This window comes from Saccoglossus kowalevskii, chromosome 6 (genome assembly GCF_978046115.1).
Source record: "Saccoglossus kowalevskii chromosome 6, keSacKowa6.1, whole genome shotgun sequence".
Classification (NCBI taxonomy): Eukaryota; Metazoa; Hemichordata; class Enteropneusta; family Harrimaniidae; genus Saccoglossus; species Saccoglossus kowalevskii.
This window is the reverse complement of record NC_140646.1, coordinates 38,051,795-38,079,706: the sequence shown is the minus strand read 5'-3', so window position 1 is coordinate 38,079,706 and position 27,912 is coordinate 38,051,795. Positions and strand designations below refer to the sequence as shown.

General features: G+C 36.7%; 5 protein-coding genes across 5 annotated transcripts; 4 read left to right on the top strand and 1 right to left on the bottom strand.

The window, feature by feature from the left end:
- The first annotated feature begins 3,129 nt into the window (after nucleotides 1–3,129).
- Nucleotides 3,130–5,139, top strand: LOC146742765 (uncharacterized). The gene has a single exon (XM_085500698.1). It carries the CDS (start codon nucleotides 3,130–3,132, stop codon nucleotides 5,137–5,139), a length of 2,010 nt encoding a protein of 669 aa, XP_085356824.1.
- Nucleotides 5,140–5,263: 124 nt separating this feature from the next.
- Nucleotides 5,264–6,175, top strand: LOC146742764 (uncharacterized). The gene has a single exon (XM_085500697.1). The coding sequence runs from the start codon at nucleotides 5,264–5,266 to the stop codon at nucleotides 6,173–6,175; it is 912 nt and encodes a 303-aa protein (XP_085356823.1).
- A 284-nt stretch (nucleotides 6,176–6,459) lies between these two features.
- LOC146742763 (uncharacterized) lies at nucleotides 6,460–7,446 on the top strand. The gene has a single exon (XM_085500696.1). The coding sequence runs from the start codon at nucleotides 6,460–6,462 to the stop codon at nucleotides 7,444–7,446; it is 987 nt and encodes a 328-aa protein (XP_085356822.1).
- A 741-nt stretch (nucleotides 7,447–8,187) lies between these two features.
- Nucleotides 8,188–13,756, bottom strand: LOC100374234 (vacuolar protein sorting-associated protein 4B-like). The gene is made up of 9 exons (XM_002736253.4): nucleotides 13,327–13,756; nucleotides 12,745–12,782; nucleotides 12,540–12,655; nucleotides 10,681–10,835; nucleotides 10,456–10,537; nucleotides 9,886–10,017; nucleotides 9,387–9,474; nucleotides 8,926–9,063; nucleotides 8,188–8,429 (listed from the first exon to the last, which is right to left on the bottom strand). Exons 1-9 carry the CDS (start codon nucleotides 13,424–13,426, stop codon nucleotides 8,331–8,333), a joined length of 948 nt encoding a protein of 315 aa, XP_002736299.2. The 5' UTR covers nucleotides 13,427–13,756; the 3' UTR covers nucleotides 8,188–8,330.
- Nucleotides 13,718–26,764, top strand: LOC100374381 (vacuolar protein sorting-associated protein 4B). Its single transcript, XM_085500506.1, has 10 exons — nucleotides 13,718–13,952; nucleotides 15,324–15,435; nucleotides 15,840–15,990; nucleotides 17,799–18,024; nucleotides 19,250–19,368; nucleotides 19,973–20,121; nucleotides 20,692–20,773; nucleotides 23,762–23,981; nucleotides 25,355–25,495; nucleotides 26,461–26,764. Exons 1-10 carry the CDS (start codon nucleotides 13,932–13,934, stop codon nucleotides 26,560–26,562), a joined length of 1,323 nt encoding a protein of 440 aa, XP_085356632.1. The 5' UTR covers nucleotides 13,718–13,931; the 3' UTR covers nucleotides 26,563–26,764.
- The last annotated feature ends 1,148 nt before the right edge of the window (nucleotides 26,765–27,912 follow it).

Here is a 27,912-nt window from a genome sequence, read left to right as displayed (position 1 = left end):
ATTTAGTACAGACAGTACTCCAATCACAACTGAAAGTCTGATAGCAGCCCAACAAAATGACCCTGTCTACTCTGCACCCAGAAAATGGTGTCATGTGCAGGGAGTTATCACTCCCCTTAAGAAGATAACAGTGTCGGCAGTTGCTGTACTGATGGTTATTTGTGACTACGCCATGTGCGGGCTAAGATTTAAGCAAATTTCATATGTTTGCATTTCGGCTTGACCCAATTGCGTTCCCACACGAACGGGAACAACAGTTAGCCCAGGCTAAGGATCACCCAAACTTTCAAATGGAAAGGTATACATGTTAGTTTTATGGCTATGAAACAATAACAACGTCAATTCGAAAAGTGCAGATTGCAGTGTTAGGGGTAGTAATAATAATGATGTTTTCAAGGTTTTTTATCAGTGTACAGCAATAAAGTGTAAAATGAAATAAAATATAAAAAATGAAAATTTTAAATCCAAAACGGTCATGAAAATTGTCTTTCCTAATAGTAAAAATTATCTTTCAATCTGTCTGACTACATTGTTTTTAGTTGTACTCATTAGGTAAATACATCTCTGTTTTTTGGAGGTTCAACATTTGAAAGAGATTCTTGACTGTGTTTGTAACGACTGTCGGCGTTGTTTTAATAGCGATAACGCTATTCTATGTGGTTTAGTGATTTTACTTGTATAGCGCCCCCTGTAGTTAACGAACAAACAGACCGGGACATGCCATCTTGAAAAGAAAGTTAGTCGGATTTGATTGACGAAGATAAAACAACAAAGTTTTAGTTGTATTTAGCACCGATCCCCAGAATAGAGTTTTACGTGAATTTGTAATTCTCTCCATGAGTTCAATGAACCTTGACACTGGATTGACCTTTGTGAACCAGTGACCAGTGAATAAACGACATTGATGTGAAATACTGGAGTGATTTATTTCTGATGCTTGCGGACTGCGACCCCTCAAGTGAACTGTTCCATTATTGATGAAATTAATTTGAAGTGACATGATTTATCAATAATCATTCGCCACAGTAAAACTCTACCGGTGAGTACAACTCTAACTGGAGAAAACAAATGTGGAAATAAAGACCATGGCATCACGTATAAGGGACCCTGGGTATAATAGTAGCTATGGAAGACCTATCAAGTTAACAGATAAAGCTCTGGAGAATGAATATGAAGAGAATAAGAAAAGGTATGAGCATGCATATAGACAACTCCACGGAATTATGCAGAACACATATGATTTAATAGCAAATAATGGTGATTCCAAGGCCATACATGAAGGTTATAAGGAATGTTTATTTCTATGTGAAAGATTTCTGCAGTGCGAACATGAGTATCGTGCCCTCCTACACGAAGACGAATTTAGTAAACATGAATCAATATTTTTACAAAGACAAGAATACATTGAATCATTTAAGTCTGCCGTGCAGTCTTTCTTTGCCAAGAAACAAGATAAGAAAGATCGTCATGCTGACGTTGACCAATACGACAGTGTTTCTCAAACAAGCAGAGCTTCCAGAAAATCAAGGAGCTCTAAGGCTAGTTCATGTTCCACTCATACAAATATTAGTATGCTACGACTCCAAGAAGACCAGAAAAGAGCTGAGTACGCTGCTCGTACAGCCGCCCACCAGGAGCGAATGCGCCTAGAAAGTGCCGCTCTTCAGAGAAGACGGCAAATTGATAAGGAAAAACGACGTCTAGAATTGATTAGAGAACAATCCTTGTTAGAGATTAAGGAAATGCAAGATGATCTAGAGTTCGAGATTAGAAATATGAAAGAAGAAATCGATCTCAAAGAAGTAATTGCCGTTAGTGAAAATAAGTCAAAGGTCCTATATCAGTATGAGCAAGATGGAAGTCAGAGTGGGACAAAAACGACATACCATGGTCTATTAAAGGAACCTTCCTATTATGCTGATGAAACTCATTATGCTAATACAGGTGACGGTGACACAAGACCAACAGAAGGGAGACGTATACGTTTCTCACCTGATACTACTGGAATATCATCGCTTAACCCCACACCATTACCGAGTACTAGGCAGCTGCAACCATTCCATATAGGCAGTAAATATACAGACGAGTCACAGTTTGCTTCAAGTCAAGATGTTGCCAATACCAGAACAATGTCCGAGGGAAATTTTCCACAGGATATACATGTTCCAGACAATAGACCACCTTCAGTGACATTGCCAAACTATGAGCACATATTGCAGCAACCGTTAGAAGATAGCAATAACCATATTGATGAATCACAGACATCTCCACGTCAAACTGATTCTGCAGGTGCGCTAAACCGATTGGCTGATATATTATCTAGTCGACAGGAAGACCTCCCAAGAAAGGAGCCGGATGTTTTCAGCGGTAATGTGTACGACTATCCTGCCTGGATTACTTCTTTTCAAACGCTTGTTGAACAGAAGAAGCCATTATCTGCTGACAGATTATATTACCTAGGCAAATATACTACTGGTGAAGCCAAAGACGTTATTAAAGGTCTACTGACGTTAGATAGCGAGAAAGCTTATATCAAAGCAAAGAAATTACTAGCCGAGCGCTATGGAGATAAATTGATTGTCGCCGACACATACAAGAAACGAATCAATGACTGGCCACAGATAAAATCCAGCGATGGCAAGGAACTGAGAAAATTCACAGACTTTCTACTTCATTGTGAAACAGCCATGACGACCATTGGATATCTGAGGGTATTGAATGATCCTGATGAACAGAAGAAAGTTCTAAGGAAAATCCCAAAGAGTATTTCTGACCGATGGATGAGAAAGGTAGATAGTGTGCTGAATGATGAGTCTCACATGACACATGGTGATTCATATGATCGTTACCCGCCATTTGCTGAGTTGTGTCAGTTCCTAAGTAGAGATGCTTGTATCGCATGTAGCCCAGCAAACTTGAAAGCTGATGATAAGAAAGAAGACTCAAAGCGTGGAAAATAGTAGTAAATATAGTGGTGCAAGAAGTTTTGCAACAGAGGCAGATGAGGTTAAGAAGACTGCTGCTGTTGAGGAGCAACCCACATCAACCATCGACACAGCTAAAGTGAAACGATGTTGTGTTCTATGTAAGGGTGAACACATCTTAGAGAAATGTAAAGACTTTCTCAAAATGAAATATACAGAAAGAATAGCTGTTGTGATGTCTAAAGGGCTTTGTATGGGATGTCTAAAATGGGGACATAGATACCGTGATTGTAGATATAAGAAAGTATGTGACACTTGTAAGCGTGCTCACCCTACAGTACTACACGATGACGCATTCAAGCCAAATGTTAATGTTGGTAGGGAGCCCAAGCTTGATAGCGCCATATCACACAGCTTGCAAGTTAAACAGCAGAATGAAACAAAGAAACAGACATGCTCTCACTCACTTATCGTTCCAGTCATGTTACATCACCAAGAATCTCCAGGTCACCAAACATTGGTGTATGCACTACTAGACCCACAGTCAGATTCCTGCTTTTTATCAGAAACCACAATGAATAAGATCCTAGCAAAGGGATCTATAGTTAATTTAAAGCTTCCAAAGATGCTAGATGAGAAGATAATTACTAGTAAGAAGATCGATGGTCTGGTTGTTAAGGATATGGATGGTGTTACAAATATAAAATTACCAAGTGTTTACACTAGAGAGGTGATTCCAGCCAGCCACAGCCAGATACCAAAGCCTGAAACCATCAGACGATGGCCTCACTTAAAGAAAGTCACAGAGAAGTTGTATCCATACCAGAGCGATGCTGAGATAGGCCTGTTAATTGGTCTGAACGGTACGCGTGCCTTGAAGCCCAGAGATGTCATACCTGACAACAAGAACGACCCATACGCTGTCCAGACAGCCCGAGGTTGGGGAGTTATTGGCATGATGCACAACCCGAATGACGACAGCATGAATAACTACAACTGCAGACTTGTGAGTGCCGATGAAAGAAGATGTCACTTTGCATACAAAACACAAGCAAAGGAGATTAACCCAGTTCAGTTAAATAAGATGTTCGAAGTTGACTTTAATGAGAGGAGTTCAGAAGAAAGAGTCTCAATCGAAGACAAACGATTCTTGACGAAGGTTCGTGATGGAATCCATCAACGAGATGACGGGCATTTTGAAATTCCCCTGCCATTTAAGGATGATAATATCAAACTGCCAAACAATAAAATACTGGCTGTGAAACGATTAGCAAGGCTAAAAAGTAAGATGATAAAGGACTCACAGTATAAGGCAGATTACATAGCCTTCATGAACGACATAGTAGACAAGGGATTTGCGGAGAAGATACCTACTGATGAAGATTCTCAAGTAGAAGGTCGTATATGGTATATTCCCCACCATAGTGTATACCATGCTAAAAAACCTGGAAAGATAAGAGTAGTCTTTGACTGCAGTGCAGAATATCATGGTGAGGTCCTAAACCATCATCTATTACAAGGACCTGATTTGACAAACAATCTCACAGGAGTATTGTGTCGTTTCCGACAAGAGCCAATCACATTCACTTGCGATATAGAAGGGATGTTTCACCAAGTCGGAGTCGATTCTAAAGACCGTGACTATCTGAGATTCCTCTGGTGGGAACACGGAAAACTAGACCAAGAGCCGATTGAGTTTAGGATGACTGTACATCTTTTCGGAGCCACATCATCACCAGGATGTGCTAACTTTGCCCTGAAGGCATCAGCCGATTTGTATGAAGATGAGTATGGTACTGCAGCAGCTGAATTTGTGAGAAAGGACTTCTACTTAGACGACGGTTTGAAATCGGTAGCATCTCCATTCGAAGCTATACATTTGATAGAAAGTAGTAAACTACTTTGTAAAAGAGGAGGATTCCGACTCCACAAGTATATCTCCAACAGTAAGGAGGTAATAGAAAGTATTTCTCCCAGTGAACGAGCCAAGGGTACACAGAACATTGACCTTCACTGCAATGAGCTGCCTATTGAACGCACCTTGGGAGTTCAGTGGTGTGTAGAATTGGATACTTTTCAATTTCGCATTGAGTTGAAGGATAAACCATTTACTAGACGTGGAATTCTATCCACCGTGAGTTCTGTATTCGATCCTCTCGGATTAGTAGCTCCACTTATACTTACAGGTAAAAGGACTAATCAGAGATGGAGCTGACTGGGATGATGCAATTCCAGCTGATATCAAAGTAAGATGGGAACGATGGAGGGCAGAACTTCTTCTTCTCTCAAAGCTTAATATTCCTAGATGCTATAAGCCAAAGGACTTTGGTAAGTTGAAGATGGCTGAGCTGCATCACTTCTGTGATGCAAGTCAAACCGGTTACGGTCAGTGCAGTTATTTGAGACTGATGGATGAACACAACAGAGTTTCCTGTTCTCTGGTTATGGGAAAGACCAGAGTGACCTTGTCAAAGCCATTCACCATTCCTAGATTAGAACTGGCGGCTGCAGTGACATCTGTAAGAGTGAGCAATTTCCTGGCCAAAGTGTTACAATATGAAGATATATCTCACACTTATTGGACTGACAGTATGGTGACACTAGGCTACATAACAAACGAGGCAAGGCGTTTTCACATCTTTGTGGCAAACCGAGTTCAACTAATTAGGGATTTTACATCTCCAGAGCAATGGCGACACATTGCTACCAAAGATAATCCTGCAGACATAGCGTCGAGAGGTGTCAGCGCAAAGGAATTGAACCAGAGTTCTTTGTGGTGGAAGGGACCAACATTCCTATCGACAGCAGCGACATTGATCCCAGAAATCAACCATGTAGATCTTCAACCTGACGACCCAGAAGTCAAGAAAGTAACTGTGTTGGTCACAAAAGTCAAACCTGGTAGCCATGCAGCCATATTAACAAGACTGGAATATTTTTCGAGCTGGCATAAGGCAAAGCGAGCTATCGCTGTATGTCTACGATTTAAGCAGAAACTAGTGAACCGAAGTGTTAAGCTGTCAAAAGTCTGTAAAGACTTAAAATCGTTGAAGGAAGTGATAAAGATATCATACATACCTGTTGATGTCGACGAAATGCGAAGGGCTGAGCAGGAAATTATCAAATTAACACAGCAACAGGCATTTGCTAAAGAGTTGCAGATTCTCCATAATACAGAATTCTCAAGTACCACGACTGGTGGAGATAGCCGAAAGAAGCAGTCACTGAAGAAGACAAGCAACCTATTCTGACTGGACCCATACCTCGATGAAAGTGAAATACTTAGGTTAGGAGGAAGAATAAAAAAAGCGAATCTTCCTAGAGATATAACCCATCCAGTGTTATTGCCTAAGAAGTCACAAGTTTGATAATTTCACATTACCATGCAAGAAGTGGACATTCTGGGTGTGGTATGATGCTTAACGAAATTCGCGCTTCTTGATACTGGATAATAGCTTCCAGAGCAACAGTGTCGGCCTACGTGTGGAAGTGCATTCCATGCCGTAAATTACGTAGACCTGCACAAGGGCAGAGGATGTCCGATCTACCACGAGACAGACTAGAACCCACAGCTCCATTTACTTATAGTGCTGTGGACTACTTTGGACCTTTCTACGTGAAGGAAGGACGCCGTGAACTAAAGCGATATGGTGTGCACTTCACCTGTTTGAGCTCGCGTGCGATCCACATTGAGACTGCTAACTCACTAAGTACTGATTCGTTCCTGAACGCCTATCGCCGCTTCATTGGCCGCCATGAACCGATTCGTCAACTTCGATCGGATAGAGGAACTAATTTTGTTGGTGCAAAGGGTGAATTACTATGTGCGTTGGCAGAGATGAATCACAAGAGAGTGCGTCATGAGCTTTTAAAGGACAGTTGTGATTGGGTGACATTCAAAATGAACGTGCCTCATTCCAGCCACATGGGTGGAGTTTGGGAGAGGATGATTAGATCCGCCAGAAACGCTTTGTCTGCTTTACTGATGACACATGGTAAGCAGCTTGATGACAAGTTGCTTAGAACACTACTTGTTGAGGCAGAAGCCATTGTGAACAGTCGTCCCCTCACATACACTGATGTTAGTTCAACAAGCTCATTAGAACCACTCTCCCCTAGTCAAATATTGACATTAAAATCTAATGTAGTTCTTCCACCACCCGGAGAATTCCAGAGAGCTGATGTGTATTGTCGCCACCGTTGGAGGCGTGTGCAGTACCTCACGAATGAATTCTGGAGTCGCTGGAAGACAGAGTTCTTACCGACTCTTCAAGAACGACAAAAATGGGTTGCCTCCCAACCAGATCTACAGAAGGATGACGTTGTGATGATGATGGATGATAGCCTGCCGCAATCCAGATGGCCACTTGCACGCATCATCGAAACTTTTCCCGGAGAAGATGGTCATGTCAGGAAAGTCCGCCTAGCAGTTGGACAGTCTATTTATGATCGACCAATACATAAACTTGTATTGTTAGTTAGCCAAAGTATCCCCGTCAAGGAGCCTGATGTTGAAGTATAAGACAATCCTCGACAGTATAGTAGTAGTATTTGTAGATATAGTCTTTGTTTTTCGTGAGGTAAATTGCTTCAATTTAGAGGAGCCGTGTAACGACTGTCGGCGTTGTATTAATAGCGATAACGCTATTCTATGTGGTTTAGTGATTTTACTTGTATAGCGCCCTCTGTAGTTAACGAACAAACAGACCGGGACATGCCATCTTGAAGAGAAAGTTAGTCGGATTTGATTGACGAAGATAAAACAACAAAGTTTTAGTTGTGTTTAGCACCGATCCCCGGAATAGAGTTTTACGTGAATTTGTAATTCTCTCCATGAGTTCAATGAACCTTGACACTGGATTGACCTTTGTGAACCAGTGACCAGTGAATAAACGACATTGATGTGAAATACTGGAGTGATTTATTTCTGACGCTTGCGGACTGCGGCCCCTCAAGTGAACTGTTCCATTATTGATGAAATTAATTTGAAGTGACACGATTTATCAATAATCATTCGCCACAGTGTTTTTGTACATTCCATGATTATCCACCAATAATATACGCCGAGTTCTGATCTGCAAGCTAGATTCGGTGAAAATGCTGTTACCCTTAATAATTGTTTACAGAATTTGATATGCAATTGTTCAACTGGTGTTTTATTCAAATTCACGATGTCAATAATATCATAATGGTGATTGGTGTTAGGAGTATTATAAGGGGTCTAATCGTATAGTGAAAGGCGACAATATAATGCACCTCAGGGTTACAACCGTTATTTATAATATGTGAAGCATGTCTAAACATATAAAGTATAATCTACATTTTTGAAGAATCACTTAAGGGTTTACAACGCAGTATTATGTCATTGGATTGCCATTATATAGTATATCATCTATGTGCTGTTAGCTATGATTGAGAAAATACGGACTTAAAGTTGTATATTTCTTGCCACTCTTCATCTCGGACAGAGCTGCGAGTTGACGTCATTGCTTGCAGAAAATCATCCTATAAAGGAAATGTACCTCAATTAGTGTCATTATTCATTTGTTGGTTTCAATTAGTTTCACTATTTATTTGTTGGTTTCAATCAGTGTCACTATTCATTTGTTGGTCTCAATTAGTATCACAATTCTTTCGTTGGTTTCAATTACGGTAGTGTCACTATTCATTTGTTGGTCTCAATTAGTGTCACTATTCATTTGTTGGTTTCAATAAGTGTCACTATCATTTGTGGGTTTCAATTAGTGTCACTATTCATTTGTTGGTTTCAATTAGTGTCACTATTCATTCGTTGGTTTCAATTAGTGTCACTATTCATTTGTTGGTTTTAATGTGCATGTCTTCAGCAAAGGCATGGGTTCATCGCGTTTACTGGGTAAAAAGACGTGATAAATAACTCACATATGATTTGAAAAATACATAAACAAAATATATTGCTGAACAATATAACTTACAATAACATTGATTGGTTAATAACTAACATAAGTACATATTCACATACCATTGTGATTACTGGTAGAATTAGTCTGTCAGCTGGGACATCTGTCCATGGCATGGCGATAGCGCCCTCATCGTTGGCATCACATGGTTTGTAAAAAATGTCTTTCAATTCTCCGGGATTGTCGCGAGCCTTACTGACCTGAAACGTGAGAAAATAACACAAGTTAAATATCGCTGACGTCATTGGTCTGCGACAGACAAGTATGTCGTTCGTTGTGATATATTACATATGTTCATAACACAAAGCAATAAATCTTCTGTAATACAAAAGATTACAGCATTACAAAATGAAAACTATTTACACATACAAGGAAAAACTACATTTTATAACCTTCGTCCACAAACACTTAAAATAAAACAAACTGGATACTGGAGAAATAAAATTGTCTGTGGTGGCGTTCTACTAAACATAAGCAATTATCAACTGGGTGGTTAGTCTGACAAATTGTTACATAGTCTCACCTTTTTGAAATGATGTGACTTTGTAATTCTTCTGAGTGGCTGACTGCATGCCGAACGGATGAGAATCTGCATATCGGCACCTGTAAAGCTACATTCAATAACAAATAGCTCATCTTTATTCGCGTTGAAGATAATGATTCACTCATGGTATCAGAGGATTGTCTGTCTGCATTGTATTTATGGTACCTATTTCAATGCATTCATGGCATGGTGTTTAATACTTGGTGCGTGGGCATCCGATAATAAACATAATATAGAATTTATGTATATGACGTATTTCTGTAATAACTGTGGCACGTGCCGACCTCCACTCAATATACAGATATATAAATATCCCAGCTAGTTGACGAATCCCTGTGCTCGATTTCAAATCAAACGCATGACTGATTAGTTACCTTGATGATGCTCACCACCGACCATCCATACAAATTGTACCTTATTCGCATGAGGCTGATGTCGGCCACACGTCATGGCTATATTTGAAGGTTCATCTGCTTACCTGTTTGTATGTTGTGCAATTTTCCATAGGTCACCTTCCTTCAAGACATGTATTTCATCTTTCAAACTACGCTGAATCATTCGATATCTAGATTCTTCTTCCATTTTCCCCATGTAGACATGGTGATGGAAACTGTAAAATACAAAAACCAATTCACGCAATTAAACGACATCTCGAGAATATAGATGAGAACAACATGTTATTTTTTCTATGCGGTGTTTTAAACTAATTCTGTGGACCACAAGTAATGTTAGCGCATCGGTGAGGATTCTTTATGCGCCAAAAATCGCAGTGCTATTTTTTGGACGTCGTTTTAATGCAACTTGGAAAGTATTACTTATTTAATACTGTGTATATGTTTCGCAAACTTAAAATAGAACGTTTGTAATCCTTGTTTTCTGGTGCCTAACGGTGGGCTGCTTTGTATAGTCGAAATTTCTGCTATAAGCAAAGTCTGTACCACCAGACTATAAGTTTGTGCTACTAATGTGTTGCTAAATGTACATGTCTTTTTTTTTTTAATTAACTAGGATCTTATATTAATTGGATTGGTAATATCCAATAAAATACCTTTGAATGAGTGATTCATCTGCTACCCATGGATTTTGTGTGGAGCCAACTATAACAACCCCTTCTTTGTTGACGTCATTAGCTGAAAATAAAAAAAGAATAATGTTAAAAGTACAATGTATTAATGTATTTGAGTTTTACCAATTAGTTGTGCACTTCCCGTTACGTCGACAGACGTTGGGCATGCATTTTGCGAGAACTGGTGAGACAATGTAGCAGACTTACTGTTCATCCAGCATGTTATATATCGTTGGAGATTTTCTCCTTCTAATCCACGACAAAATGCACATGGAAACATACCATCGGTGGAGAACAGATCGTCTATCCAAATTACAGCTGGTCTAATTTCACTGGATTGTTGAAGAAATGATTTTAAAAGTCTGCGTGCAAAACATAAAATATGGAATAGAATAGAATATTTAATTTGACACGAAACAATACAACAAATAATAAATAAACAAGAAAACATTTAACAATTAATAAGCATACAGTTTTCTAAACATTATCTGTCTTGGCAAACTCTCAAATATTGTGTTATACATCAAGATTATCCCCAAAAATTGACACCTAGCAGTTTCCATCTCTTGGTTCTTGCAATCTAAGAAAGCATGCATCTCATTGCCAACAGCTAGATCATCACATAGCATGCATAACCTTTCCTTTGGTGGTACTTGTAAATACCTTAATTTCTGTATTGGTAGTTTATGTGCAGAAATTCTGAATTTAGTGATGGCAACTCTGTGTCTGACATTATGTACATATTCCAAATATAGTTAGAAAGAGTATTGAAATTTTTATATTTACGTAGTTATTATTTGTTGTTTTATGTAAAGTGCGTGACCATAAATCTTTTATAAATTTATTTGCTTTAATTTGTTCTCAAAACTGTCAACGTCATGGTGACATTCAATGGTTTCTGAATCAGTAATTTCCTGAAGTTTACGTACAAAATTTGTCCATGTGTTGCCTCAGGCTGTAGTTTTGTTTTCGTTGTTGTAACCAGAATGCATTAGCACATTACATTCATCCGTCTGCAAATATCGATGATAATTGGGTAGCTTCCAAGTTCAGCTCTTGTCGTAATGCTATTTGATTTTGTGTGAAATTCTAGGATGGTTTTACAAATTTAATGTGTAGTTGTAATTTTTGAATTAATTTTTCAATGCAATTTAAGTGTGAAAGTTACCCAGATTCCAGACCCATACATTAAGATTGGTAGAACACGTCTCTTAAACAAAATTAGTTATGTAAATTGAGTGTTTGTTTAAGAACACCTATTGCCTGCTGTGCCTTCATCACTAACGTTTCTATTGCTACTTTGAAAAACGATTGTAAAATATATAATTTGTAAAATATAATGACCTGTGTCGGTTTAGTATTTACTTGTAACTTCTAATTGTTACAGTAATTATTAAGATTATCTAGACTATTTCGAAGTCCATTACTCGAATTTAACACTATCACGATATAGTCAGCAAATAATTTACAGTTGAATAAATTATTCTCTAAGCTAACCGAAAAAAAGAAATAATAATGTCAGAAAGATCGTTGATAAGTATGTTGAATAGATGGGGAATTAAATTGCACCCTTGTTGTACTCAAGATGAGAAAAATGAATTGGTATAACCATGAGCAGCTTTGATTGCATAGTTGGTTACAAAATACATAGACCTTATCAAGTTGGACACTTTTCCTGTAGTTCCAGCCTTCAGTAATTTGTTTTCTTTTTCGTTTTTTTTGTTAATATAATATCATTCATATTTTTCGCGATTACCAAAACTTAAAAAAAAATACCAGCAAATAAATTGAAAAATAAAATAAAATATATGAAAATATATATTAACAAAAAAAACAAAAAAGAAAAGAAGCCCAAACTAGAATCTAGTTACAGCATGTACAAATTTGTGCCATTGAGGATTTTGAGTCGTATGCGTTGCGCCCTCTATCGGCCGCTACGAGGGAGCATGCATATCGTCGCTGGCTGTATATGCAGTACCGGCCAAATTTTGTATGCTTCATTGGCAAAAATAGAAATTTACGCAGACTTTCCAGCATTACGTAATACTTGAAAAATTAATACTCACTGTTTGCTGAAACCTTTGCTAATAAAATCTGACGAGTGCTTGGAATGAAAAGACACGACATCACTGAGTTCGTGTTCAATGGCTTGACGTAATAAGGTCTTCCCGGTACCGGGAGGCTAGCAAATATAAAATATAACAAAACGTAATAATAATCAGAATGATTTAAAAATAATAAAATAAATACAATCAGAATATGATAGCTTACCCCACAGATCAGAACACTTGTAAACGGCAGATTGCAACCTAAAACAGAGAACACAATATAACAACTTGAAATAAGCGACATGAACTGTGACGAATACAGGCTTGGTGTGCGTTATATATGGATGTGACTGTAGTCGATGGACTCGTATCAAAATGTAATTTTCAATAGAAACACACACCTTAGGAACTGTTTTCTATCTAGGGTATTTGTGTTTATATGGTCACATACCGTGTATAGTATCCCACCATCCAGTAAATGCGACAATGACGTCATTGTAAAAGCGTGTCTTAACAGATGATGAGGAGGGGGACGGTAAATCAATTAGCAACTTAGTGCGAAATTAAAAATAAATTCTATTATGAAGTGTCATTCACATCTTCGGGATACTACTTACTAGCTTGGTTTACACTTGGGTTTGCAACATATCACAGATTAAGGGACAGGTCGTTTACTGTACCACTGTATGACTGTGACGTCATGTTCTCCACTCGATTGTTATGTCCTTATATCACAAATACGGTGATTCTTCGTGATAATGCAAACGAGTTTCGCATTGCCATGGTGATGGAAATGCTTACTTACCTCGTGTTCGTAACGGTGTTATAATTGTACTCATCAATGTGTTTTTTACATCTTTTTGGCCAATAACATCGGACCACCCAACGTAGTCGTCTCCTGACATATTAAACTCAGTGCAATACTGAAACAAGTCTGACAGTCTATAAGCTTGTTATTGTAAGTCATACCACAGGCGTTGATGCATCACATATCCTCTGACGAAAATCACGTGAATGTACTGTCATCGTTACTTATGACCAGTGACGTCATGGTCATTCAGTTATCATACTTTTAATAGCAACGCGCGGTCAATATACTGATCACGCGGTCATCACAATGACCACATGGCCAATAGAAAATACATTTTTGGTTTGAGTCAATTTTCAAATTAACAACTAGAAATCGGTAAACGTAACAGTTACCGGGAACAGCTATATGTCCGATAGTATGTGCGTGCAAGGTGCGTGGACCTGACTCACCGAGAGAATACTGCATTCTGGGTGCCCGCATGTCACGTGATCTTTCGTCATTGTGGGAAGTTCGTCGCCATTTTGTATGGTCTTGAAAAGCTCTGCGAACGGATTAGGTGACATTTGGGAGGTACTTCTCCCTAAATTGTGACTTTAAGGATGTCGTCTCAGAAGATGCAAGTAAGCTGAATATTCGCCGTTATTCTAATTAATATATAAACTCATCTGTGCATTTTCTTTGACTTTGACAATTAACTCGCCGAAGAGAGGGGATCATAAATAAACATTGCCAATGATTGCTGAGTAAAACCGGAAGAAGTGTCCCACAAAATTTCCCCTCTCAATTTATTCGACTTTTCGATGCGATGCGGATTACTGATACCCATGTTTGCTAGATCGTTGTCAGATAAGCTGGCAAGGTTTAATGTTTTTTTCAAAACGTGTATGTGTAAATATCGGACCTGTTTTGAACGTAGTTGTATTTTCTTACTGGCATGATTTGCCCAGATTGGAGACGTTACTCCCTAAACCTTATATTAATAAGCCGGTACCCATGATATGTCCCGTTTCGATCTGTGTGGTTGTATTGTAATAGAAGTATAGTAACTCCATGCTTGAAATCTGTAACGTTACTAATAATCACAGTGACAATATTGCCTTATTTATGAATGACAATCTACATGTTTATGTTCTCTATGTGGGGTGGGTGTATGTGGGATCGGTATTACTAATGTATCTTGTATTGGGTTACAGATTTTCCAGTAAATAAATCAATTGTCTTGTAAATTTACATCAATTTAATTTAGCAGTTTACACTTAATAGTGAAATTGAAACCCAGTCAATAATTAATCAAGAGTATATCATTGAAGTTGGGATACCTGCTACCTGTTGTCTCAAAAAGTGTGGCTCAATCCGCGTGTATAAAAGATTGTAGACCAGATTTCAGTATTGCAAATTGTAAGGTGATGCATCGGGCCAAAACTCTCCATTAAATTTTGACAGTCATAATGCATAGTGTTTTATTTTTCTGTTGTAAATGTACATGATCATGAATATTTGTAGAATATTATTTTGATGTTAGTTTACTAGATTTAATTCCCACCATGGAAACATTTGAAATGACTGTCAATCACTGGCTTATTCAAACTGATCATGACAATACGTCCTTTAATGTCTAACGTAAACTTGACTATATTATCAGTAACAGTTTGCACTTTGATTTGAATAAAGTTATGATAGACCGTCAGTTTGAAGGTTCGTTTTGACTATTCAAAATGCCATCAAATTTTATGCAAGAATTATGAGAAATAAATATTCTTGAATTGTGATCATTACAAGTAAGCATTTTGCATAGCACTTCAACTAGATTATGATCATGGAGTTTGATTTTTTAAACTGAAATCTGGTTGCTGTCTTTTCTGTCGCAGAGCTGTGGTTTAACAGCTTATTACATACAAGCTCCAGTCTTTGAGGAGCCAAAGTTGCAGTTGACTGGTGCATTCTACTCTAGAACTAGATTATCATACTCACCATATTGATATTTCTTACAGAAAGCCATTGAGCTTGTGACAAAAGCAACAGAGGAAGACAAAAATAAAAATTATGATGAAGCCCTGAGATTATACGAACATGGAGTGGAATATTTTCTGCATTGTATAAAATGTAAGAGTTCACTACAATGCTTGTGATTGGTTAATGCAAATGATTATATACACTATGCATGCTTGAAATGCTGTCACAAAAAAGGAAGCATGCTCTGCAGATTCATTTCTATTTTTTATTATATTGTTGATGTGTGTTATTTGTTTTTATGCCTATGTCAGTAGTGAATGTAGAAAAATTGAGATTTTTTTTCAATCATAATAAATTATATCACTACCTGTATGAACATCAACAATTACAAATACTTGCTACATGTATTTCATGCTTTCCTTTCTCAATTACAAACTTTACCTACCCTTTAAAATATCTAGTGAGAATCAATGCATTTCTATTAGAGATGCACTTGTAATAGATGAAATATAGTACATGGATTGAAAATCATAGATTATTATTCGTTCTTCCAGATGAAGCAGCTGGTGAGAAAGCCAAGGAAAGCATCAGAGCTAAATGTGTACAGTATCTAGAAAGAGCTGAACAGTTGAAAGCATATTTGAAGAAGAAAGAAGGCAAAGACAACAAAAAGAAACCAATGAAAAGTTCTGAAGGCAATAAAGGGTAAGAGTAAATAATAAAAATATGATCTGTGACTGCAATCTAAATATTTTTTTACTATTGTCAAACATACAAGTCATATGTGTCATTGTACATGTGTCCCATTCATTTGATCCAACCATGTGATTTTAGTGTGACTGCATTTCATCTGCATATAGGAATCAGAGCTTAAAATAGCATTGTCGTGATCAATAATTTGCTCAAGAAATAGTTGTTCTTCATCTAATCATAACTATTTCTATGCAGTCTATGATTAAACTATTCGTTTAATATTGTTAGAACAGTTATATCAAAGTTACTTTAACCTTGCATTCATATATTTTCTATACTGCCTCATGTAGATATTATAAATTGTTATTTGTTATATATTAGCATCTTTGCAATTACATTAAATTTAAAAGTTTGCTCTGTCATTTGCTCATTAATTAATGATTCTCTGCATACCATACTACATGACATTGAAAATACCATTCTAATGTCTTCTAAGGGACGACGTCAAAAGATCGATGTCGGATAAAAAACTTATTTCCTTTAGTTTGGGGGTGGGGGGTTTTGACCTCAAAAAGTTTCCATCCTACAAAAACGATTTTATTTTTTAATGAAGTCAAAAAAATCTTGGAGTATTTGTAGTTCTATCCAATCATGGACAGAAATAACTGAAAAGGGGGAAAAAAACAGAAAAATGGTTTGGTTCGAGTGTAAATCTGTGCGTCAAATGAGGTGCATTTGTAAACTCTCTTTACACCCACCCGACAACCAACTGCTATGCAATACTACTGTCCGATTATCAATTTGTATTTAATAGTGAATGTAGTCTGACGCCATGACCAATATTTATCAATTAAGTTTCAGTGGGGGGTAGGGGGGTTTGGAAAAAAACTAAAGGAATTAAGTTTTTTATCCGACATCGATCTTTTGACGTCGTCCCTAACCCCCCGGCCTTGGAAAAAAAATTTAAAAAGTTGAAAAAGAACTACAATGTATATCTCGTCATCAATTCAGACATTGCACCTTCATTACAGCTCACAGTCTTAGCCTAGGTGGAATGTCTGTTTTACTGAAACAGTTTACAAGTTATGTACTATCAATGTGAGATTATTACGAGGATATTCTCGTAATAACCTTATTATTAAACATCTTTTCCTTCCAAGGATTTATCATGGGAATGCCGAAATCCAAAAAGTTTAGAACAGAATCAGTGAATTTCTTTGTTCTTATTATTAGAGGATGCTTACGCAGTTATCATTCCATATTTGGAATTCGCATTTCCTAATATAGTAGGATGAAAATACCCCAAAAAATACCGCAAAATGACGGCACGCTGTAACTTTAGGCGTTACAGTGACAGATGTACAGTTAATTAATAGTGTTTACACTGCACATGCATATGTCGTAGCAGTTTTCGATCTGATAGTTAAAGAACGGCTATAGAGACACTGATGGTCGTGAACAGAAAGTTGTTTCATCACAAATCACCTGCTTAGCTCTTTCAGTAGTGTGACCATGCATCCACAAGCTTGGTAAACTGGAAATTGTTTGAATAAAAGAAATGTCCTTTTTAAATAATTAGGGAATAGTTGTTCATTTGGCTAATGTAAGAAAATTCTCCTAAATCCAAGTAACCGGTGACTGATACTCTAATCTAAACAAACAGTATATTTTATATGTATCTTTTGCATGATTGCTCAATATGATTGACGCTTTAAATATTCATATTTAATTTCTGAGTCAGGAGTATCCTTTCTCTGTAATTATCTGGTCATCTTACAATGTTTATATCTTGCTAAATGTGGGGTATTTATTGTTTGCAGGAAAGATGACAGCTCTGATAGTGACTCTGAGAATCCAGAAACCAAGAAACTTCAGGAACAGTTACAGAGTGCTATTATAATGGAGAGACCTAATGTGAAATGGGAGGATGTAGCTGGCTTAGAATCGGCCAAAGAAGCTCTCAAAGAAGCTGTTATTTTACCCATCAAGTTTCCCCACCTTTTCTCTGGTAATAGGAAACCATGGCGAGGTATTCTCTTATTTGGGGTAAGTCTTTTTGAAATGTGGTTTGGTGTAGGAAACTTCATAGTCTAGTAGTTAAGACCTTTGCTTTGCAAGTCCCATGCTAGAAACTTAATTTTCTTTTACTTCTTTATTTTGAATTCTATAATTTTCATGTGTTTTTTTCTTCAAATTATTGTTTTCCCCCATTTTTCAGCATTTTCGTATGTCGCTTTTTTTGTTTTTGTAAATATTATCATTCGAGAGGATGCCATTTAACTTTTTGTTCATAATTTCAGTATTTAACATTTTAATATCTACTAGAATTGTTCGCTTGTTTTACCATATTAGGGACATTACTGGTATTAATTAGGGTTGAACTATTCAGTGAAATAGATTTCTAGCAATTTAACTAATCTAATCAGGTTGATTGGGAAATTTTGTTGTTCTTCATCATAATTAAATTAACAAAAGTGTCAGATTATTCAACTTAAATTAACAGCATGGATAATTTCAACACTTTTGTTTCTGTGTTGCTGTATAGAATACACACTCCTTTAAATTGTTTCTTTAAGTCATTATGTGTAATGTTTTTTTCTACATTCTACTTAGGGGATTACTATCTAACTAATATATTAATATGCTTAATCTGTATGCATTGATGACCTACCCCACTCTATGCTATGATTTTCCTAGCCTATGCAGTTATCTGTCTTACCCTATGTAGTCCATCTTTCCACTCTATGCTATGATTTTCCTAGCCTATTCAGTTATCTGTCTTACCCTATGTAGTCCATCTTTCCACTCTATGCTATGATTTTCCTAGCCTATTCAGTTATCTGTCTTACCCTATGTAGTCCATCTTTCCACTCTATGCTATGATTTTCCTAGCCTATTCAGTTATCTGTCTTACCCTATGTAGTCCATCTTTCCACTCTATGCTATGATTTTCCTAGCCTATGCAGTTATCTGTCTTACCCTATGTAGTCCATCTTTCCACTCTATGCTATGATTTTCCTAGCCTATTCAGTTATCTGTCTTACCCTATGTAGTCCATCTTTCCACTCTATGCTATGATTTTCCTAGCCTATGCAGTTATCTGTCTTACCCTATGTAGTCCATCTTTCCACCCTATGCTATGATTTTCCTAGCCTATGCAGTGATCTTCCCACCCTATGCTATGATTTTCCCCCCTCCATGATCTGCCCACCCTTACATGTACAGGGCAAGCCATGTGTAGTTTAACTATGTTTTATTTCTTCATGCACAGCCTCCTGGTACTGGTAAATCCTACTTAGCCAAAGCTGTAGCAACCGAGGCAGATAACTCTACATTCTTTGCTGTGTCTTCATCAGATCTTATGTCCAAATGGCTAGGAGAGAGTGAAAAGTAGGTATTATTAGATCATACTTTGTGCTGCAGGAATGTTCCTACTTAAACTTTTGATAGTGTAAGCTTAGTCAATACTTGTGTCCTGAACCATTACATTATTAAGTAAGAATGCAGATATTGCACTTGTGTACCTTACCTCGGCAAACATGGAATTTATTATTCTGATATAAAATCTCTGCTGTGATATTCATAGTCACTTATATGCAAAACTTGATAGCAGCTGTTTACAACATTTTGACTTAAAAAGATCTACATTGTTTCTGTTCAGTGTTTGTTTACATGAATTTCGAACATGCAGCTCATTTGCCAATTAATCGGATGTGTCATAAAATGTTGGGCTATACATAATCCATTTAGTCTTAAAGCGGGGAGTCATCACCTGCGCATGTGTCAGATGGCCTTAGTGTGTCATTGTTTACAAATAAGGGTCTACCCATAAGCCTTTGCATTTTTAGCGTGTGTTATCGTCACTTGGGACTCAATTCCCACACATGCGCAGGTGGCGACTATTTTCTGATCTAATATGTTCTTTCTGCTAACATGTAACTTTGCTATTATTACATGTAGAAAAGATGATTCATAAACATCATATCTTTTTCAGGTTAGTCAAGAATCTGTTTCAGTTGGCACGTGAAAAACAACCATCCATTGTCTTCATTGATGAGGTAGATTCCTTGACCAGCTCCCGAAGTGAAAATGAGAGCGAGGCTGCTCGGCGTATTAAAACAGAATTTCTCGTACAAATGCAAGGTAAATCTATTTCTACTCCATGCATACTGATATGTACAGGTTATCAGATCACATGTTATTCAGATTTCAATACCTTACTGACTAATAATTACTTCATAATGCACACAACTGACCAGACTGACTTTACATAATATGTTCAGTTCATTGTTATTGCTTTTTGTTGTTGCTTTTTTTTCAAAAGTCTTTCAAACCATCAGTTAAATACAATTTTTTCTCCATACATTATCAGCATCAACATTTTTTTGGTGTTGTGCATTTACATTTTTGATATTTACTTATCAGTATTCATTTGTATTTATATTTGTTGATATTTTATGTATAATTATCCACATACAGACCTTGCTATGTTTGGATGGTGATCTCTCTACTCGCCCAAATCAAGACCAGAAGAGCTATCACTCTCTTAGTTTATACCATTTTGGATAGATTTTAATAGCATTGCTTCTCTACTTACTCTCTTTACTGTGTCCAGAAGATCCATTTTTAGATTGTAGGCCATTTTCAAAAGACAAAGCCTGTGTATATTAAACCTTGGTGTGAATAAGTGTTTGCAATTTCCTAATATTACAGGTGTTGGAAGTGAAAAAGACAGAGTACTTGTGTTAGGTGCCACTAATATTCCGTGGGTTTTAGATGCTGCTATTAGAAGAAGGTAAGTTGCGTCTTGGACGTGAAATCACTTTTCCAAGGGGTCTGCAGTCTTGGTATATAATTGAAAGATGGATTTTATGTAGAATTGTGGTTATCACTACTTCATCTCTGAATGCTGGATCTTTAATATGCACAATGAGATATTCATAACTTAGATATAAATCAGCTTGAAGGCCAGAATGTCTGATTTATACAGCACAAGATAACTTATCTACATACTGTGGAACTGTGTGGGCCATTGTTGTTAACCTGGAATGCTGTTTTAAGGAAATTTTATCTGTTAAATAGGGTACTAAAATCAAATCAAATCACTTTAATAACAATCAAACTGAGGTTGGGAGTTACAGTTTTTTGTAAATTCTAAAAAATACCTGCTAAAGGCGATGGATACTACACCAACACTGTCTGTTGGAATGCTAACAGTAACATCATTATTGGAGTAGTATTTCACTTAAATCTCACTAATCATTGTCAAATCATTATTAGTCTTGATTAAACCAAGATCAGTGTCATCGTTGATTACATGTACTCACAACGATGTGATACATGTGAATAGACACATAAAAGGTGATGTTTAACCAGGAGGTGCATCAGTGTCTCAGCTGCCATCGCCGATTCCTGTTGCTGATTTAGGCATCAACTATTATTATATCATATGTGGCCATAGTAATTTGTAACAATGGCGTTTCTTTAAACTTTTGTGTCTTCCTCAATTTGTGCATATTTATACAATCACAATCAACCATAACTCTACTGTCCTACAGGGACATTGTGGTATCCAAATCAAGTAATGCACACCCACAGGAAAAAATCCATTCAACCCACAAAAAAGTAGTTTGGTTCAGGCTTTTGAGAACATGACAACTTCATCAAACAAACTGTTCACACCTCAAATGTCAAAGCAATTGGTCTGGTACAAGAAGAAATCGAAATCCCTTTTTTAACAAATTAACAAAAATATTCGCTAAAAGGAGATTTAATGAAATTGTTACAAAATGAACAAATCTGATAGAGGCCCAAATAAGGTATCTACATATAACTTATCAAAGCTATCGGGCTGGTAGTTTTCAAGAAGAAGAATTATCGCCACAAAATGAACAAATCTGATAGAGGTCCACTGATGCAGCACATATAACATATCAAAGGAGGTAGTTATTAAGAAGTCATAGGACAGCAATTTACTTAAACGTACAATCTACTAATAAAGCAAATACAATTGGAGATACTGTTCTAATAAATAAATAAATAAATAAATAAATAAATAAATAAATACTGTATACCCTATTTCCAATGCAGGGTTCGTAGCATTGGGAAAATCCTTTGAAAGTCTTTGGATTTTTTGAGGTCTGGAAAGTCTTTGAGTTTTTAGCTCCGCTGTCGACTTTGTCGAGCGGAGCTTATCATATGAGTGATTGTCCGTCGCCGCCGTCGTCGTCCGTGTCAATGTTTTACTTTTTCGACTTCTTCTTGAAAACTACAAGCCTGAATGCTTTGATACTTGGTGTATATGTACCTTGGGTAGACCTCTCTTAAGTTTGTTCATTTCATGTTGATATCTTCAATTCTCTAATTTTGGTGAATATTTTTGTCATTTTTGGTAAAAAGTGATATTTTCGACTTCTTGTTAAAAACCGCAAGTGCAATTGCTTTGATATTACATATATAGGTACTATATGTGGACCTCTCTCAGATTTGTCCATTTTGTAATGATATCTTTAATTCTCTAATTTTGGTGAATATTTTTGTCATTTTTGGTAAAAAGTGATATTTTCGACTTCTTGTTAAAAACCGCAAGTGCAATTGCTTTGATATTACATGTATAGGTACTACATGTGGACCTCTCTCAGAATTGTTCATTTTGTAATGATATCTTTAATTCTCTAATTTTGGTGAATATTTTTATCATTTTTGGTAAAAAGTGATATTTTCGACTTCTTGTTAAAAACCGCAAGTCCAATTGCTTTGATACTACATATATAGGTACTACATGTGGACCTCTCTCATATTTGTTCATTTTGTGATGATATCTTCAATTCTCTAATTTTGGTGAATATTTTTGTAATTTTTGGTAAAAAGTGATATTTTCGACTTCTTGTTAAAAACCACAAGTCCGATTGCTTTGATATTACATATATAGATACTACATGTGGACCTCTCTCAGATTTGTTCATTTTGTGATGATGTCTTCAATTCTCTAATTTTTGGTAAAAAGTGATATTTCGACTTCTTGTTAAAAACCAATAGTTCAATTGCTTTGATATTACATATTTAGATACTACATGTAGACCTGTCTCAGATTTGTTCATTTCGTGATGATATCTTGGATTCTATAATTTTGGTGAATATTTTTGTCATATTTGGTAAAAAGTGATATTTTCGACTTCTTGTTAAAAACCAAAAGTTCAATTGCTTTGATATTACATATATAGATACTACATGTAGACCTTTCTCAGATTTGTTCATTTCGTGATGATATCTTCAATTCTCTAATTTTGGTGAATATTTTGGTCATTTTTGGTAGAAAGTGATATTTTCGACTTCTTGTTAAAAACTGTAAATCCGATTGCTTTGATACTATACATATTGTTCATTTTCTGATGATGTCTTCAGTTCTTTAATTGAAATGTGCATTTCTAACAGCGGAGCTATCTCAGCCAATAGGCTGCTTGTTTTTTAAATTACAGGAAAAATAAAAAAATCCCTGAAAAGTCTTTAAATTTTGTCATAGTTATTACCCCTGGTAATTCATTTTAGAAAGGCCTGTTTTCTATGCATAGTCTTTTTTTATAAAGTGTTTTCTACCCCAGATTGCTATCCCCGCACCCGCCCTTCTACCATGTTGGTCTAACTTAAGGGTCAAAATATCTTGGGGGGGGGGGATGCAAGAAAGTTTGGGAAAAGGTCTAGAAAAGTCATCGAAATCATTTGGATCTTGGTGCTATGGACTCTGCAATGTCTGATACAGTTTCACCTACATTACTATCTACAGATTTGAAAAACGAATATACATACCGCTACCAGAGCAGCATGCTAGGACAGAGATGTTTAAACTTCACATGGGAACAACGCCCTGCTCTCTGACTGATAATGATTACACACACTTGGGTCAAAAGGCAGATGGTTACTCTGGGGCAGACATCAGTATAGTTGTCAGGGATGCATTGATGCAACCAGTCAGAAAAGTGCAATCAGCCACACATTTTAGAAGGGTAGGTAAAGTTTCATTGATTCAGAAATCAGTGAAAGTATCACTTTGTGATGTTCAATTCACATCATAACATGCAAACACACAACTGCATACAAATTTGAGTTTGAATATACAGTGGCCCCTCGCTAAGTCGCGCCTCGGTAAGTCGCGGGTACTTGGATGGCTCCCAAAATTTCTATTGTGTTTTGACAGCAATTTTGAAGTACAAAGACTAATGTTTCGTGGCATAGTGTTTTTAACTAACCGTTAAAGAGACAACTTAACACCTACTGTCCGTCAATTGCTGAGATGCAATGGGTGACGGCGGCCTTACTCAAGGTGTCAACAGGGGTGTCGAGTAGTGACCGTACGTACTTCTTGGCCGGTCCCATTTTGGTATACCTCTACAAAAACTCGCTACAATGAGTTGAATTCATAGAATTCTGATCTCTATTTCTCAATTGAGCAGCATGTCAAAGCGAAAGCTATACAGCCTGTTCGTACGCCATAAATTCACGGCGATCGACCGTGTCAAACCAAGTTAAGGGTTGCACGTGGTTGAGCCCACTATTCGTGGGTGGGTAAAAAAATGAAAAGTAAATTTGTTTTCAAAGTTGACCAAGAGGCGGGACTGAACAGAAAAACAAGCGAAAGTGTCCGACAATGATGACACCGATAAAGCTGTTTACGTTTCTTTAAGAACGGTCTCCCGGAACTCCACTATCTGGTCCCATCACCCAATGCAAAGCATACAACTCAGATATGACGACTTTGAATTTGAGGCCAGTTCAGGGTGGTTCTTGCGATGGCAAAGAAGACACGCTATCGACACACGCAGTCTCAATCCAAGGCGAAGCTCGATCTGGGAACATTGACGCTGTCGGAACTTTTCCCGAAAAACTGAGAGAAATTATCTATGAAGGTGGTTATTTTGACGAACATGTTTATAATTGCGATGAAACTGGTTTATTTTGGAAGCTGTTACCGTCGAAGTCGCAAGCAATAGCAAGCGGCCCACATAATATCAGACACAAACAAAATAATCAACGCAATGTTTACAGCAAACATAATCATGATTTTATTCGAATACTGCCTGACACATGTGATGATACATCAATTAACTAAACCGAGGGTTTATATGTGCTTTTTATATGTTTTTCAATGCACGACCTCCCTCTTTCACGACGTCCCTCGGTAAGTCGCGGCCCTCGATAAGTCGCGGTTTTTGCTTGGATCCCAACACCCGCGACTTAGCGAGGGGCCACTGTATTTCCTGATTTTTTGTTAAAACAACCACCAGATTAAGTGAAAATAGTCTTGTCAATTATCAGCATTCTATTCACTATTATTCTACTAGTGTTAGACTTATTGATATTGTGTGACTGTTTTGTTTAGGTTCGTGGACCCTCTCGTAAGGACCCCAATCTAATTGTAGATGATTTATTAGAGCCATGTTCACCTGGTATGCCCGGTGCAGTGGAAATGACATGGATGGAGGTGCCTGGTGACAAACTCTTAGAACCTGTTGTTAGTATGGTATGTTTACTTTACTCATTTCTCTCCTAATGCAATTATATAATTGGTTTATAATGTAACTCGATGATGATCAATCAAATCTAATTCTTCAGTTAGTTTGGTATTAGTATTTTACTTTAAATATTATCCTGTATCTGACATGTCAGCACAGATTGTGTTTACATTGTCCTTTATCTGACATGTCAGCACTGATTGTGTTGACATTATCTTTTATCTGACATGTCAGCACTGATTGTGTTGACATTATCCTTTATCTGACATATCATCACTGATTGTGTTGACATTATCCTTTATCTAACATGTCAGCACTGATTGTGTTAACATTATCCTTTATCTGACAGGTCAGCACTGATTGTGTTAACATTATCCTTTATCTAACATGTCCGCACTGATTATGTTGACATTATCCTTTATGTAACATGTCAGCAGAGTGTGTTAACATTATCCTTTATCTGACATATCATCACTGATTGTGTTGACATTATCCTTTATCTGACATGTCAGCACTGATTGTGTTAACATTATCCTTTATCTGACATATCATCACTGATTGTGTTAACATTATCCTTTATCTGACATATCAGCACTGATTGTGTTAACATTATCCTTTATTTGACATCTCAGCACTGATTGTGTTAACATTATCCTTTATTTGACCTGTCAGCACTGATTGTGTTGACATGCATGCCTATTATGGTTTGATTCAAGAGGGATGACTCGGTCATTCTAGTAATTGCTATAAAAGTCCACTAAAATAGTAGTTTGGTTCACTTTGTTTCTTTTCTTTCTCTCTCATTGCTTACAATGTGGTGTCCTTTAAATGTAAACACAACTTATCTGAACAAACTTTAAATGCTTACAGCAAATAATTTGATGATGCATTATAATTGCCATATAATCTTAAAATGTTAACGTACGGGGTCATGACTTATGATTGACATTTTGTTGTTTTGTTTTTTCCACAGAATGACGTACTGAAATCACTTGCAAACACAAAACCCACAGTGAATGATGCTGATTTACATAAACTAAAGAAATTCACAGATGACTTTGGACAAGAAGGATGAGAAAAAACAAATTCTTGTAAAAAGACAATCTCTTGTACATAACATATTCTAAATGATCATGGGAGAAACCATTCAGCTTAAGGGATGCTATAATATGTCACCCAGAGAGGGGCTGATCCGCTTGTTTTCTCCACTGATGATATTTATGTATTAACAAATTAGTAGAGTAATAATAGTAAAATAAATTTTGCATAGCATTTTATTTTGATTTCTTCTTTTTTACCTTTTTTTGTACCAGTAATATGTATCAGCAAAATAGTGCGTGACAGTGCTGGAATCCCTAAATTCTATCAGCCAGAAGTGTTCACGATTTCATAATTCGAGGTCATTTACAAAGACAAAATTTCAGTGTTCACTGCTGACAAGATTTTATGAACTTCCTTGACTCATATAGAAATTTGTCTAAAACGTTCTTCACTGTAATGCATTCTGTGGTCAAAACTATATTTGTATATTCATGAGACATTTGCAACTTGGACAAAGTAATTGTACTATGATGTACACAACTCACTATAGCAATGCTTTCTTCACGATTTACTGTAAAGGGATTAATTATTCACTGGCTTTTAATTTTGCTTATTTCGCTGAATGGAAAATGCGCTAAATTAAAACCCAGTGAATATGTAAAATTTAGCATAGAACACATTATCCAAATGATAAAACCGTAAATTTAAAACCCAGTGAAATGCTAAATCAACGTAATTTAAACCCAGTGAAAATTAGTCATTTTACAGTATGTGTAGGAGGACATTGTTCATTCAAGACTAGTACCTACACTTTACTAGCAAACTCTATACTACAGTGAGTTAATATGTCCACTTTGACAGCGTTGATCACAAATAAAATGTCCCTTCCATAATGTCAAGTTTATGTTTTCTGTTGTACATGAGGAATCAAAGGAGTCTGTATGAAAATAAGAATATTTCATTAAAAAAAATTGTTTTAAGCAATATGGGTGGTATATTTAAAACATTGCCAGGTGGCTTATGTCTGTTAGTGCCAAGTTTTAAGTACATACAATTAACTGATTCTCCGCTATATGGCACTGTCCTTTAGGTATTGTTGCTACAAGGTAAATCTTGTACAAAGATGACGCAATTGTAATGCTACAGCCATCATGGCACATGATGCTTGATAGCATGTCTCATGCCACTCGACATGTACAATGTAAACAATGTACATTGTTGACTCAAAATTTGTATGCGTTATACACAGTGATTGCTGCTTAAAAATTAAGAATTCCTTATTTTGTTTTTCCTAGAGCATATATTTGATGGCTGATTAGGTTCTCTCATGCTATTTGCCCCGCTCATGGCGGACAGACAATTATATGTTTGTGTAGGTGAGAAT

Excerpts from the sequence above, each read along its gene's own strand:
- LOC146742765 (XM_085500698.1), top strand. The coding sequence starts at position 3,130 with ATGAAATATACAGAAAGAATAGCTGTTGTGATGTCTAAAGGGCTTTGT.
- LOC146742764 (XM_085500697.1), top strand. The coding sequence starts at position 5,264 with ATGGCTGAGCTGCATCACTTCTGTGATGCAAGTCAAACCGGTTACGGT.
- LOC146742763 (XM_085500696.1), top strand. The coding sequence starts at position 6,460 with ATGTCCGATCTACCACGAGACAGACTAGAACCCACAGCTCCATTTACT.
- LOC100374234 (XM_002736253.4), bottom strand. The coding sequence starts at position 13,426 with ATGTCAGGAGACGACTACGTTGGGTGGTCCGATGTTATTGGCCAAAAA. Across the intron at positions 10,538-10,680 it reads TATAACATGCTGGATGAACA|CTAATGACGTCAACAAAGAA; the intron begins GTAAGTCTGCTA and ends TTTTATTTTCAG. Across the intron at positions 9,064-9,386 it reads AGTCACATCATTTCAAAAAG|GTCAGTAAGGCTCGCGACAA; the intron begins GTGAGACTATGT and ends CTCACGTTTCAG.
- LOC100374381 (XM_085500506.1), top strand. The coding sequence starts at position 13,932 with ATGTCGTCTCAGAAGATGCAA. Across the intron at positions 15,436-15,839 it reads TTTTCTGCATTGTATAAAAT|ATGAAGCAGCTGGTGAGAAA; the intron begins GTAAGAGTTCAC and ends TCGTTCTTCCAG. Across the intron at positions 23,982-25,354 it reads CAGCCACACATTTTAGAAGG|GTTCGTGGACCCTCTCGTAA; the intron begins GTAGGTAAAGTT and ends TGTTTTGTTTAG.